At 47.2% G+C, this 14,599-nt stretch overlaps 1 protein-coding gene across 6 annotated transcripts in view; it reads left to right on the top strand.

Annotated features, from left to right (window-relative positions):
* Window positions 1-7,710, top strand: part of USP19 (ubiquitin specific peptidase 19) — a 43,797-nt gene extending 36,087 nt beyond the window's left edge. For 5 of the 6 annotated variants that reach the window (XM_061618841.1, XM_061618845.1, XM_061618843.1 and 2 more), the window contains 2 exons: window positions 1,263-1,447; window positions 3,696-5,379. In XM_061618841.1, coding sequence (XP_061474825.1) covers window positions 1,263-1,447; window positions 3,696-3,914 — 404 coding nt within the window. In that variant the 3' untranslated portion in view covers window positions 3,915-5,379. Of the gene's footprint in view, window positions 1-1,262; window positions 1,448-3,695; window positions 5,380-6,670 lie in introns of those variants that run through there. The other variant, XM_061618844.1, reaches the window with a different exon arrangement.
* The last annotated feature ends 6,889 nt before the right edge of the window (window positions 7,711-14,599 follow it).

The raw sequence follows: 14,599 nt of genomic DNA, 5'->3' as shown, positions 1-14,599 counted from the left end.
AGTCCTGCACTCTGGGACAATCGAGAAGAGGTCCTGGCCCTCATCTGTGGGACAACCTTTCAAGTACTTGAAGAGTGCTATCATGTCTCCCTTCAGTCTTCTCTTCTCAAGGCTAAACATGCTCAGTCCGTTCAGTCTCTCCTCATAGGGCTTTGTTTCCAGTCCCCTAATCATCCTTGTGGCTCTCCTCTGAACCTGTTCCAGTTTGTCTGCATCCTTCTTGAAGTGTGGTGTCCAGAATTGGACACAGTACTCAAGATGAGGCCTAACCAGTGCCGAATGGAGGAGAACTAGTACTTCATGTGATTTGGAAACTATACTTCTGTTAATGCAGCCTAAAATAGCATTTGCCTTTTTTGCAGCCACATTGCACTGTTGGCTTATATTCAGCTTGTGATCACCAACAGTTCCAAGATCCTTCTCGCATGTAGTATTGCTGAGCCAAGTATCTCCCATCTCATAACTATGCATTTGGTTTCTTTTTCCTAGGCTTAGAACTTTGCACTTATCCCTGTCAAATTTCTGTCTGTTGTTTTCAGCCAAGTGCTCCAGCCTATCAAGATCCCTTTGAATTTTGATTCTGTCTTCCAGGCCAGGGTATTCACTATGCCTCCCAATTTTGTATCATGTGCAACTTTGATAAGCATGCTTTGTACTTCCTCATCCAAGTCATTAATAAAAATGTTGAAGAGCACTGCACCCAGGACCAAGTCCAAGTCAATACGTATGCTGCCCTCTTCATTGAAATAATTTAAAAATAAGGAGTTATTTTAGGACGTGTGAATACTACACATACATTGTAGTATTAGAATGTGTCCATATCATATAGCTGGGGAAACATTTCACAGTTTCACACAGTGACAGGATCCTGCTTGCAGGCTTCATCACTCATAGTTAATTCTTAATGAGATCTGTCTTAAATAGGAACATGAAAGCAAGGCTTGTATATCCTCCCAGCAACCTTGCAGATCCCTCAATTCTGTTAACATCTGCCAGCTATTAGCACCCATAAATGCAGATTGGACAGCCAGGCGAGGCTGCAGTAGCCCCTGTGTTTGCAGGTTCTGGGCCAAATCTAGGTGAGCAGGCATGTTAAGGGGATGTATAGCTCTGTCCTGGAGCATGGGAGACTTAGAAACAACCAGGGGCCTGTGCTTGCCCTCCTATGAGAGCAAGGAAGGGCAGGAGGTAGGCAGTGGTGCCTCGGCAGTGGGTTAGAGAGCTCTGTGTGCTTATATCCCTTGCCTATCCCCCTTATACAGGATGGCGGCTCTTTGATGACAGCACTGTCACCACAGTGGATGAAAGCCAGGTGGTGACACGATATGCCTATGTGCTCTTCTACCGCCGACGAAACTCTCCTGTAGAAAGACCCCCCCGAGTGCCGCCTCATCCCTCAGACCCTCGGACCGACTTGGCCCCATCTGCTGAGGCAGCAGCCAATCAGGTGAGAGCTTTTGGGGGAGTTGTCTGTCTGCCCACCTTGATGATGTGTCCATTAGTTGGGAGCCTAGGCCTACTGGCTTTATTACAGTTGATAGTTGATAGGAAGTGTCATAGAATCATACAGTGGAAGGGGCCTGTAAGGCCATTGAGTCTAACCCCCTGCTCAATGCAAGAATCCAAGTTAAAGCATACGTGACAGGTGCCTCTCCAGCTGCCTTTTGAAAGCCTCAGTGTTGGACAGCCTGCCACCTCCTTAGGTAATCCTGGGGATAACAAAAGAAAAGTAGTGCTCTAACCATCACTGGTCTGTAGTCCTTGATGGGTCATATTGTCGTTCACCGCCCAGAGAGCTTCTGCTAGTCGGGCGGTATAAAAGTTTAATAAATAAATAATAATAATAATAATAATAATATGTAAGGGAATGTAGTCTCCAAGAGAAGAAAAAAGTTCCCCATCCCTGCTTCTTTGCTGGTTCTCACTCACTGCTGTGAATGGGGGTAATGAGGGCTGGGGCTGGGCTGTGGGCCTGCCTTCCAATAGTTGTGTCCTAGAAAGATGAATGCACTCAAGGCTGTGTGAAAAAGTCTTGAGAGAGAGAGACCCTACTCAAGAATCAGAAGGTTGCACTGACTCAAAGGAGCTGGCAGGGTGGGGGGATTGGCTGGGACAGAAGATCCTCTCAATATGAAGGGTGCCAGCTTTAGGGTGGTGGGTGACAGCAGCAAGTTCTATGCAAAATGAGCTGACGTGGGGAAGGTACCTTTGGCCACACAAAGTCATGGCAGTGTCAGGGCCCTCAAGCAGCCAGCGGGCCTGATTGTAGGACTAGACTGCTGAGCACTCAAGTGCTGTTATTGGCTAAGGAGTCTCCTTTCTCTTCCTCTCCCACCCTGTCCCCAGCCGTTAATATGGCAGGGACTAAGCAGGCAGCCTACCAGCACTGTGCTCTCTGACACACTGCCAGTCACCCTGGCATCCCAGATGCAAATGGGTTGGAGGTATTGGCATGTCCCGGGATTCTGCTGTCGTGCGGTATAGTGGCATCCTGCTCAGGATGGTTTCCTGGGCAGAGGGTTAGGCTGTGCCATGTCTGAGGCTGTGCTTCAAGGCAGGCTGCATTGTTCTTGCCCTTTCTATGCCTCTTGTAGTGTGCTGAAGTTGGGCTGTCTGTTTTTCCCTTGGCATCTGCCTAGCCAGCCGAGACCAATGGGAACCACATATTCTAAGCAGGAGGAGCAGACACAGAAAGAACTGTTCAGAGAAGCTGCCAGAGAGGCTTGTATGCTTAAGCCAAGATTCCCTTCGTGCTTGTGGACATTGGCAGCTGGCCTCTGCGGTTAGAGTGGCACCTTGCACCAGCTCCAACGTCACCCTCCCCAAGCAGCTTTAGACTGTGGGAGGTCTGGAAGCAGCAGCCCCCTGTCCACAAATCCCGAGGGATGGAGTGGGGAAGAAACGATGGATTCTGCCTGCCTTTAAACATCCATGTAGAAAATCAATGTGATGGGCTGACTGGTCTGAATGATCCTCCTGTACATGGAAAAGCTGGTCTGTGACTGGTTACTCCGTGACTAACTCCTCCTGTGCATCTGTTTAAAAAAAAGGGAGGGAAAGAAATAAAGAAAAGTGTTGTGGTTGGCCGTCATCTCTGAATGTTCCTCGTGGTTTTTTCACTTGCCAAAGCTGAGCTGTTGATTAGCTGTCGTCCTTACAAAAGATCCTCATGTTCCCACCTGCAAACGCTTGGATGTGACTGGCTGTCATCAGATCCTCATGTTATCATCAGCAAAAGCTCAACTGCAATTGGCTGTTTATGAATGATCCTCATGTTCTCACCCAATGTGGCTGGTTGGTCAACTGTGAATGACCCTTGTTCATACAAGAAAGCATGGGCTGTGATTACTTGGTTGGCTGGGTCTGTTGGAAGGATTAAGCTGGCGCTGATACTTGCAGACTGGGAAAGCTCCCACCAAAGCCAGCCAGCATGAATGAGAAGCTGGGGCTTGCCCTCCGTCATTCCGTGGCTTGTGCTGCTCTCTCTGTCTGCGGAAAGCCCCTGTGTCTGGACTACTGGGGCCATAGCGAGGCAGGTGGTGGGGGAAGTCCATGCGGCTGTGGTAGAGAGATGTTCAATGGGAAAAGTGTGCAGGGCACGGCATTCTGGGAAAGGGCAGGGCAGAGTGTGGGTGACAGAGGGGTTTGCCGCTGTGTGTTCTCATCAAGTGCTGACGCAGGTTTCCACATCGCAGGCTTCTCTGCTCTGGCAGGAACTGGAGGCTGAAGAGGATGCTGCCAGGAGGCTGATGAGGAACCCTTGGAGGTCTTGTAGTCGAAGAACAAAGCACCTCACCTCAGAGTGTTCCGATGAAGGGCATGTCCGATACTTTGTCCTGGGCACCATGGCAGCCATTGTGGCACTCTTCCTGAATGTCTTCTACCCCCTCATCTATCAGACCCGCTGGAGGTAGCAGCAGCAGCAGCAGCAAGGCACCAGGAGGAGGGCAGTTAGCTTACTTCAGCCTTGGCTGTCCTCCATGACATCTTTGTGGCGAGGGGCTTGGATGCTCCTTGCCAGGGTAGGTGCAAGAAGAAGCCTTCGTGCCCATACCTCCCCATCAAGAAGCTGTCAAGTCTCGGGCCTGCTCTCTCCCGCTTGGCTGACTACATGGATTTGCAAACGGGAAGGTTTTGTTACGGCTCTGCTGTCTCAATGAGATGGACTTTTTTTAGGTGGCTTTTGTAGACTTCAGCCCATGTGAATAAAGGGCTGGAAAATCTATGTACAGCAGAGGCTACAGACCTACAAATATTAGTCTCTATAAACTGGATGGTAATATGTTTGTCTTGGCCACTCCCTGCCTTGGGATAGCTCCTCTGTATTGGGTTGACACAAACACTTGTTCCACATGCCCAGTATTTGAAAAGTTGTATCAGCTTCCTCAGTTGGGTATTAGCACTGTGCTCGGAGGAGGTGGAAAAGAGGTGCCTGGCCAACCTTTTTAAATGGGCATCTCTTCCCTTTTGTTTGAGAGAGGGAGAAAATACTGCTGATTCTTCCAAATGGTGATGAATTACATTCTCTCACCATGATAGTATCAACTTGCAACTGAGTAGATCATGATCATCTTTTCTTTTTTCTTTTTTAATAGCATCTTTTAAGTGTTTCTATCTGGGCATAAGGCTACGCCTGAGCACAGAGTGCAAGAGAAAGTATTTTTTTCTCACCCTTCCTTAAGCCAACTGAACATTATTTAGTGCAGAGCCCCAGGCAAACAGAAGACAATACTTTGGTTTGTATCTCTGCTCCTGTATACGTCTCTGAATGTTGGAGTGTGTGTGGGCCTACTTCTTTGTGCACACACAAGGTGGCAGAAACGTGTCTCTTGCGTCACAGTTGTGTGGCGTGTTTCTTTTAATCTGGCCCTGTAGGCTGTGGTTCCTTGCATGCATTGCAGGGTCCCTCTTGTGCCTCTCAACCACTGGTTTAGTCTTAAATATCCTGATCTAGGCTCTTGGCTGTGGCCAGATAAGTAAGGTTTGTTTTGAGAGTTTGTGATCCTAGAGCTAAGTTTTATTCTTTGGAACAGCCTTCCTTGGTTTGTATGTAATTATTGATTGTTGTTACTATTCATAAGCATTATACAAATCTAACAACATCTTGCACATTCTTCCCAGCACTTTTAGAGGGGCATTTAACCTTTCTGGGGGTTGGGGGGGGGGTGAGATGGGATATAGCCTTGCCTGCAGTGCCCAGCGTTCAGGTTGTCTGGTGCTGGTGCCCCTGCTATGCCCCAGGAAATGGGCATTCTGTAGCCTCACCAGTGCCAAAGAGCACAGCCTGCTACATGTGTAGTTCTGGTGGGGATGTTCCCACCCTAAGGAAGTTATCCTCTGCCAGTTTGGATAAATGCATTGCATTGTGCTGTGGAAAAGCTTTTATTGTATTTATTTATTGTATTTAATAAACTTAAGCTGTTCTAAAGAGATATGGTCAGGCTCCTTTTTTTCCTCATCTGCTGCTGCTCTATTCAGCAGCTGCTTTCTAAAATTAATAGAAGGATTCTGTCAGTGCCCAAATACCTACCCACTGACCTCCAGGCCTGTTGAGTCATAGCTGATGTTGCTACTAGTTCAAAGGGAACCAAGGAATTGGTTGGGCTGCTCATTGAACTGTAACAGAATAGACCTAGAAATAAGGTAAATAATTTAGGAGGAAGTTAATTCCAGAGTCAGAACAGAAAGACTGGGACAGAGCTCTGTGTGCTCTGTAATTTGGTGCAGAATTGGTAGTCTGAGGATTTCAGCATTCATGCAAAATGAGAAACAAGTTTTTGGCCTGGATAGCTTCAAAGAGTTCTAGAATTGTGTGTGCGATGTCTAGTGAATCTATAAACCCAAAACTTCAGTAGGTTTCAAGTTGCTGGTTAGTATTTTAGTACTTGCTCGCTTTTTGCCCTTCTTATTTCTTTATTGCATTTATATCCCACCTTTTCTCCAAGGAGCTCAAGGTGGCAGACATGGTTCCCTCTCCTCATTTAATCCCCTGGGATTAAGCAACAACCCTGGGAGGTAGGTTAGGCTAAGAGGCAGTGACTGGCCCAAGGTCACCTAATGAGCTTCATGGTTGAATGGAGATTCAAACCCTGGTCTCCCAGATTCTAGTCCAATTCGTTAACCACGACACCACACTGGCTCATTATTAGCAGAAGCAGAATACATTAATTAGCTACAAAACATTTTGCATAATATATGCAGGTCACAGAATTTAGTTTTCCTTGGCACAGAATTCTTGGGGAGCGGGGACTATTTACTGTAGAACATACCCAGCTCTAGGCTGACTGTTCAGGTCTGGTGCAGAAGAGAGAATTATGAGTAAAGCGTGTATAGGCTGAAATTACAATGTATTTCACATACTGATTTCTTTCTAAAATTTGCCACTCGTGCTGTTAAGTAACATCAATGCATGATCAATCACCATGATTATTTGTGCAACAGAACTGGGATGATAGAATTATCTATGGATGAGCCTAGTTATCACTGCCCATAATTATATATAAATATATATTGAAATGTTCCCCAAATTTGGTACTAGATCTTGAAACAATGTGTTTAAATATTTCGTTTCAGAGCAAATAAACCTCTTCCATGACAAGAAGATGGATATGTTTTTGCTTGGAACCCTGTGCCTCTAAAACTGTTGTCTAATGCTTTGTTCTGTTTTCAGGGAATTAGCTCGCCACCCTTTGGAACCAACCTTGTCCCTGAAGTTGCTCCTGCGCTGGCACCAGAGGGGGTTGCAGAGCACCCAACTCCATCCTACAGCAACATGGAGGAAGTTGACTAAGGCATTCTGCACTGGGGGTGGGTGGGGTGTACATAAGAAGGCTTTGTTTTGTGGCTTCCCCTCACCCTGCCCTGGCCTACCCCTGCAGTGGGAAGGAGGAGGAGGAGCTGCTGTGACCTTTTCTTGAGCACACAAGCACTTTCTGCTCCACCCCTTCCTCCTCCCCTGCATGCTGGAAAGGTTCATTTTGTGTCCCCTACTAGAGGCTACTCTGTCTGTGCCAGCGTGCAGGGGGGAACCCACTGAGCCCCTATGCGGTCCCTGTAGCTCCTGCCCCAAAGGCTCTGGTTAGGTCGCCTTGCACAGAGGCAGAGGGACTGTGGTGAGCCCTGTACTACTCCTCTTGCATACCCAGCCTGTTCTACTTGGGTAGGGGGTCATTGGTGTCTGCCCCTAAGGGGCCTTCTCCCGATTTGCCATACCATGGGTGCCTGCTTCACAATCTTCCACAGTCCCTTTTTGCCGACCCTTCCACTCCTGTCTGCTGCTGCTTGGTATCCCAAGCTCAGGACACCATGACTGCAAAATGGGCCTTCATGTCTCCTTGGTTTTTTGCCCCTTCACCAGCATTGCTTAGTCTGGCAGTTTGGGTAAAGAAGGCTGGTGGTTGGCACCTTCTGCTGCCTGCTCATTCTGTGTAGAAGGCATGGAGCTGTTGTTTGGCCTAATACTTGGCTGCCTTCCCTGAGTCATTTTGGATTTCTGGGCCCCTTGTGACTTCTTTGGGGTGGGGATCCACAGCCATTATCATCTCTATTTAAATGTTTGGCTCCCTGTCCCCTTTTATCCATGCTTGGAATTGCTGTAACCAAATGAGGATGTCCTGGGTCCATTCCCAGGGAGGCCTCAGTCTTGCTCTGTCTTTGTATAAAGTTGGTGTTTGTCTTGGGTCCTGAGTCATTAAATTCTACTCAACACCGCTTGTTCCTGTGTCTGTGTGCTATCTTATCTGCTGCCATGCCACCCCAGCATGGATTTCCAATCCTGGGCACCACTGGAGATATAAAATTGTAACCCCAATTAGGAACTTCATTCTTGCTGTCTCCTTGGCAATACTTTCTGGGAGTTGGGAGAGAAAGGAATGGTGGCACAGTTTGACTTCTGTATAAAATTACTGTTACGTTACTTTGAGCTAATGGCATAGGGAAGGCCTTATACCCTGCGAGTTCTCAAAAGTATGTTGCAGTTCATCCTCCACATGTATTCTTATGTTCAACGGTACCAGAAATTTACAGTATATAGCACTGAACGTATGTGAATATTATAGCACTTTATCAGTGACTGGGTAATTTTCCTTTTCCCTAAGCTTAGGAGGAGTCTAAACAATGCAGAGTTCTTAACTTTGTGTTATAGTATTTGGGTTACCTTATCACAGAGTGTACATAGCCCCAAGTGTAACAGCTGTTTGATTCCCCATGTTTCTAATTGAGATAAGACTGAACGTCATGATAATGTCTGCATGTGAGAAACTCAGAAGTTACTATGTTGGATAAAATATTTTGGCAACGAGCATCTCCTCTGATGTGATAACTATTGAGCTCTCATACAGTGAGGTGTTTGTTGGAAATGACAACCTTATCCTTACAGATAGGAGGAAAAGGACACTAAATTGTGCAGAAGTTTCTACTTGAGAAACAACATGATTCAGACAGAACAAAAGGGGAGACAGTATTAAGTAGCAATGGTCACTGTTGCTCTGTGTTTTTAAAAAAATGATGACACAGAAGAGGGTCTCATGCACATGCCCACACAGGAACTTTTAGAGCCATAGGTGGCCTTTCAGATGCTGTTTGACTCACATCAGTCTGAGCAAGCTTGGCCCAAAGGCCAGGGATATTATGGACATTGTACTCCAGCAACATGTGGAGAGCTGCAGTTTCCCTGCCTCCTGCTCTAGGGCTCTGAATACTTGTCAAACTAAAAACAAAAATCATTGGTTTTCCCCATTGATTCCTTGACATTTTTCACTTCCTTCACTGACCAAGATTAAAATGTTAAGAGGGGTTAGGGTAAATTTTATGCCCTTTCTGACACTTCTCTCGTAGTAAACCCCTTACAAGTGAGGGTGGACATTTGAAAGTTCCTTTGCTTTAGAGTGAATGAAAGGGGTAGTTAGGAGTGCACAGCTTTTCAGGAAAGGGTGGCAGGAGCTGGAAAGAGCAAAGATCTGGCTCTTAGTACTACTACAAGTTAATGTAAAAAACTGGGAATAATTATACAAGAATAAGCCAGTGATACTCTGACTCTATCAAAGATGGCTGACACGCTTCCATTGAAAACAGGTTGCCTCATACTGCAGATAGGGGGCTGCAGGGAAATGTTGGGAATGCTCAGCTCACGGGGCAGTGGTCCTGGCTACCAAGAACTGTGGCCCAATCAGGGCATGTGGCTGAGGGGAGCTGAATCCTCTCTGTGCATGCTGCTTTCCTCCATGCAGCTTCTATCCACAAATGCATTTTGCCTGGCCTCCTCGGTAGGGACAGATGGGGACATGAACCACTGGGAACCACTTTTTGCTCTTAAAAGTGGGACTGCCCCTAGTTTTATTAGTCTGCCACTATCCTGGTTAATTTATTCCAGGATGTGTGCCCTAGAACTTTCTACGATAGGGATTATCTGAAGCTAGAGAGTTTGAAAACTGCTGAACCAGGCTACATCTGTGGTGGTGTGAAGTCCTTCAGTCTTGCCTTTGCGTCTCATACATCTATCTGGCTGAGGAAAGATACATTGTACTTCCTGTTGCGGAGCTGGCCCCAGAAGCATCCTTGGCCTCCTTTCACAGTACAAAGGGGGCAGCCTGAGGCTTTGCCTCAACCTAATTTCCTAAGGCATTAACCCTCACTCCTTAGCTTTAGAAAAGGGGCTGTGTGTTTGCCCTATCAGCCTGATGGCTGCCTGCTCTAGGGAGGCTTCACTGTGGCATGGAATTGTTTGCTCACAGGACACCATGGCAACAAGGCAAGCTATCCATGGGAATGTGCTCCCAGTCTCAGTTCTCATGAGGGGGGGGAGGGAGGGAGGGAGGAAGTATTAGCCAGACTGACAAGGAAAGGAGGGAAGAAATGGACATTATCACATATGGGCAGGAAGCTATAGTAATCTTTCTCTTGCATATAGCACGTCTCTGCCCTCAATGGTCACTTTCTTGGCTGTCTTTAGAAAGGCCATGGAGGCAGGACCGGCTCACAGCATTTTGCTGCCTAAGGTAGAGTGGCAAATGGTGTCCTATTCCCACCCAAGACAAGACTCAAGTTAATTTGGCACTTGAGGCAGTCCTTTTCCCCACTCCTCAGCAGTAAAAATACAATCATCAAAGGATAAAATGGAGAAGGAGGAGAACCATGTATACCATCTTGAGCTCCCTGAACAAAAGGGGAGGGATATAAATGTAATAAACAAGTACAATTTACTACCCCAAAGCAGCTCCCTCACTCTCACTATTTGCAGGGCTGGCCTTGCCTGGAGGGGCAGGTCAGCATTCTCTCAATGTAACGGGGGGGGGGAGAGAGAAAGTAAGCAAGAGTGATTTTCCTAAGGCCACCCATTAAATTCAGGGCCGAACTGAGACACCACAACATTTTTATTATATTTTATTCATTACATTTGTATCCTGTCTTTCCTTCAAGGAGCTCAAGGTAGCATACATGGTTCTCCTCCCCACTTAATCCTCACAACAACTTTGTGAGGTTGGTTAGGCTGAGAGACGCGACTGGCCCAAGGTCACCCAGTGGGAATCATGGCTGTGAGGATTTGAACCCTGGTCTCCTAAGTCCTGCTCTGACATGCTAACCACTATACCACCACTGGCTTTGCAGCTCATGTGCTTAACCAGGACTTTCAGAGGAGGTATTTTGGTTTTTTCTTACTACCATGCCATCATATGCAAACTTGCTATTACCTTATCAGCATTCCCTAATCAATTGGGTGGGGAACTTTTTTCAGCCCCAGCAGCACATTCCCTTTTGGGCACTCTTTCAGGGTCCACATGCCAGAGTTGGGCAGAGCCAGAAGAAGCAAATGTGGTTGGAGCAATGCAACTAAACTTTACCTTTGTACAGTGCACTGGTTCCTACACACACACTCACACCTTCTATCCTCCATCCGAGCAAGCAAGATACGTTATTAAAGTTCAAGGGCACATTCTGGCCAGGTTAAAGACTTTCAAGGAGTGTGCAAAGCAGGGCCAGTAGGATGTGTTGCTGGGGAAGACATGTGCCTGCCTATCACAGTATACTTGTCAAAATCAAATTTATCAATATTTGTTAGATAGCATTTTCTGTTTTCTCTGTGTTAATAATTCTTCAGATCCCGCTTCCTTCCTTCAGTGATTCCCTCTCAATTTACATTGGATCCAATTTCTTAACTGAATATAGTGGTATATGGGAAGCATATTATTCCCCCATTTAATTAATGCTTGATAGATACAGACATCATTACCTTGGTTCGGTTGTTTTAATCCTACCATCCTTAGCCATTCCCAAAAATGTATCCACAATGCTGCCATATAAATTGTTTCCTACAGGGTCACCATAAGACTCAGTTTCTTTTAATTTACTCCACACCTTGAAAATAAATTACACTATTGAATTTGAACGCACACTCTGGCTCTCTCCCTCCTTTCCTCGGGGCTTACTCATAACAAATATTACAAAGATATTTTAAATTTCTGTTGCTCACATTTCTTAAGATATTATCAATTAAATCAATCAAACATTTCCTGAATTGTGTTCTATAATAATATGGTATATGGGCAGAGCAATTCCACATCAAGGAAACTGGCGGAACTTAAGCCAGCTGAAGTTACACTGCTTAAAGTACGCCAGATCCTAACTCCATTCAGGAGCCCTTAGGAGGAGAGAATGCCAGTTTAGCCGGCAGAGTCCAGTGGAAAGAAAAGAAAAGCAACAAAAGCAGAGCATTGGGTGCTTTTATTTAGACCGCCCTTTTTCCCGTCTTAATTTATACTAGAATTGGAAATCACATGAGAGCTGACCAGATGTAGGATACAGCATAAATCCCCCTCCATTTGGTCTTGCCTCTGCCAGACCCCAGAACACCCCTTTTTAGGGACTTATGCTGGCTTAACTTCAGCCAGTCTTGGCTGAGCCCAGCTGAGCTGGGAGGGGCAAGGCTTTCCAAGCTGAGCTAGGAGGAGGGGTTTATGCCAGCATAGGCCAGCTGGCTCAGCCAGAGATCCACCCAGGGCCAGCTGTAAAGGGCAGTCAGGTGGGGCCGTGGCTGAGGGCCCCTGGGGCTACAGGAGCCCCTGCGGGGCCCCTGCGCCCCCCATTCGCAATCTGTGGCAGAGTTGCTGCTGTGGATCACAGGGCAGGAGTTTCTGAGCTGCTGCCATTCCCCCGCTCCACCTACCTTTCTCTGTGCTGTTTTTTGTGGCTGCGCGCAGGGTTACCATTAACCAAGTTGGTGGCTGAGATTTCCCTAAAGGGCTGAAGCCTCTGCCGCCATCTTTGTTGATGGCAGTGATGCGCGCATGTAGCATACATGCGTGCCATCAACCAAGATGGCAGCAGAGGCTTCAGTCCTTAGGAAACCTTGGCTACCATCTTGATTGATGACAACCCTGCATGCACACTGTGCGCAGCTGCAAAAGCTGAAAGGTAGGTTGAGCGAGGGAATGGCGGGTGGCTTGGAGGCTCCCGCCCTGCGATCCGCAGTACCAATCCTGCCGTGAATCGCAGAAGGGGAGCGCCAGGGCCTGGGGCAGGCTGGTGCCCAAGGACCCCAGCATGCCTGGGGTCAGCCCTGGATCCACCATATACTAACTCCCCTCAGCCTAGCATAAATACCTATAGGATTGTGCCCTTGATAATGCTGATCCCTTTAGTCTGTATCTGAATTCCCTTTTGCATTCATTCTCTCTTCCTATTAGAAAATATATATTTGCCACTCTCTGGTACTTTTCTGACTTTTCAATAGTTACATTTTGGAGGAAGTAAAGATACTTTGGCAATATATACATCTTCACTAATGTGGCTCTGCTAAACGAAGAGATATTTAAATTCTTCCATACCCCATAGTCCTTCTGAATTGTCTTTATGTGTTCTAATCCATATGTTAATCCTATACTGAAATACCAGACAACTGCAGCCGGGGATCACTGCTGCGGCTTTGGGAGGTTGACAAGATACAACAGCCCCCTATGGCCTCTGGGATTCTTCCCTTACATGCGGCAAACTGAACGATGCTGAAGTTGCTTCCTAGTTCCCAGTTCCCAGTTCCTTATCCGCTTGAAAGTTCAAAACACTAAAAAAGAAAAGCTGACAGCTACAGCAACTTCAAGCCAAAGTTAACATGTCTCTGAACCCCAAAATATATGTTGGGGTACCCTGTATGATATATTGCTGTGATAGAGGGACTCTCTCCATCCATCAAGAATAACAATAAATTTATTCAATCAAAATCAAGGCTGGTCCCAGGCATGCCAGGGCCTTTGGGCACCATCCTGCCCCAGGCCTGGACGCTCCCCTTCAGCAATTCGCAGCAGGATTGCTGCTGCAGATCTCAGAGCAGGAGCTTCAGAGCCCCCACCATTCCCTCTCTCAACCTACTTTTCTTGACTGTGTTTTGCAGCTGCGTGCACAGGGCTATACTTAACCAGGATGGCGGCTGAGGTTTCCCTAAGGGGCTAAAGCCTCTGCCACCATCTTGGCTGATGGCAGGGATGCATGCGCATAGCACGCATGCGTGCCATCAACCAGGATGACAGCAGAGGCTTCAGCCCCTTAGGAAAACCTTGGCTGCCATCTTGGTTAAGGGCAGCTCTGCATGCGCTGTGTGCGCAGCCACAAAACACAGCCAAGAAAGATAGGTTGAACGAGAGAATGGTGGGGGCTCCGAAGCTCCCGCTCTGTGATCTGTGGCAGCAATCCTGCCGCAAATTGCAGAAGCGGAGCAGAGGGCCCCCTCAGAGGCCCCTGTAGCCCCAGGGGCCCTCGGCCAGGGCCCTACCTGGCCGCCCTTTGGAGCCAGCCCTGATCAAACTCATGCTTCTGAAATGGTCATAAATGCATAATGAAGTCATAAAATCATAAAAAAAGTAACTGAGGGTGCCCACCCCAAAATCTTCTCTGGGCGGGACAAATCATATACCCCAGGAAAGAGGAGGGCGTCCTCTATGGGATGCCAGTGATTCCCATTTGGCCCAGAGCTTCTGCTGGGCACAGGGCACGGATAAGGGCATCTATACAAAACCAAAATAGAAAAAAGCATGCAAAAAATAATAACTGGAGGTGCCCACCCCACAGTCTGCCAGGGCAAACCATACACCCCAGGAATGAGGAGGGTGTCTTCTATGAGGTGCCAGTCTGTCCTGCCTGGCCCAGAGTTTTTGCTGGGCACAGGGCACAGTTGAAAGCCAAAATGGACAAAAAGATGCAGAAAAAATATGTAATTTGGGGTGCCCACCCCACAATCTGCTCTGGGCCGGGACAAATAATACACCCCAGGAAAGTGGAGGGTGTCATCTATGAGATGCCAGTGATTCCCATCTGGCCCAATGCATCTGATTGGTGCAGGGCATGGATAAGGGCATCTACACAAAACCAAAATAGAAAAAAGCACACAGAAAAAAAGTAACTGGGGGTGCCCACCACAAAATCTGGGCCAGGTCAAATCATACACTCCAAGAAAGGGGAGGGTGTCCTCTATGAGATGCCAGTGATTCCCATCTGGCCCAGAGCTTCTGCTGAATGCAGGGCACGAATGAGGGCATCTATGCTCAACCAAAATGGACAAAAGCATGCATTAAGAAATAAGTTACTTGGGGTACCTGCCCCACAATCCGCTCTG

This window comes from Rhineura floridana, chromosome 3, assembly GCF_030035675.1.
Source record: "Rhineura floridana isolate rRhiFlo1 chromosome 3, rRhiFlo1.hap2, whole genome shotgun sequence".
NCBI lineage: Eukaryota > Metazoa > Chordata > Lepidosauria > Squamata > Rhineuridae > Rhineura > Rhineura floridana.
Note: the sequence above shows the minus strand (reverse complement) of the source record. Positions and strands in the feature narration are given on the sequence as shown.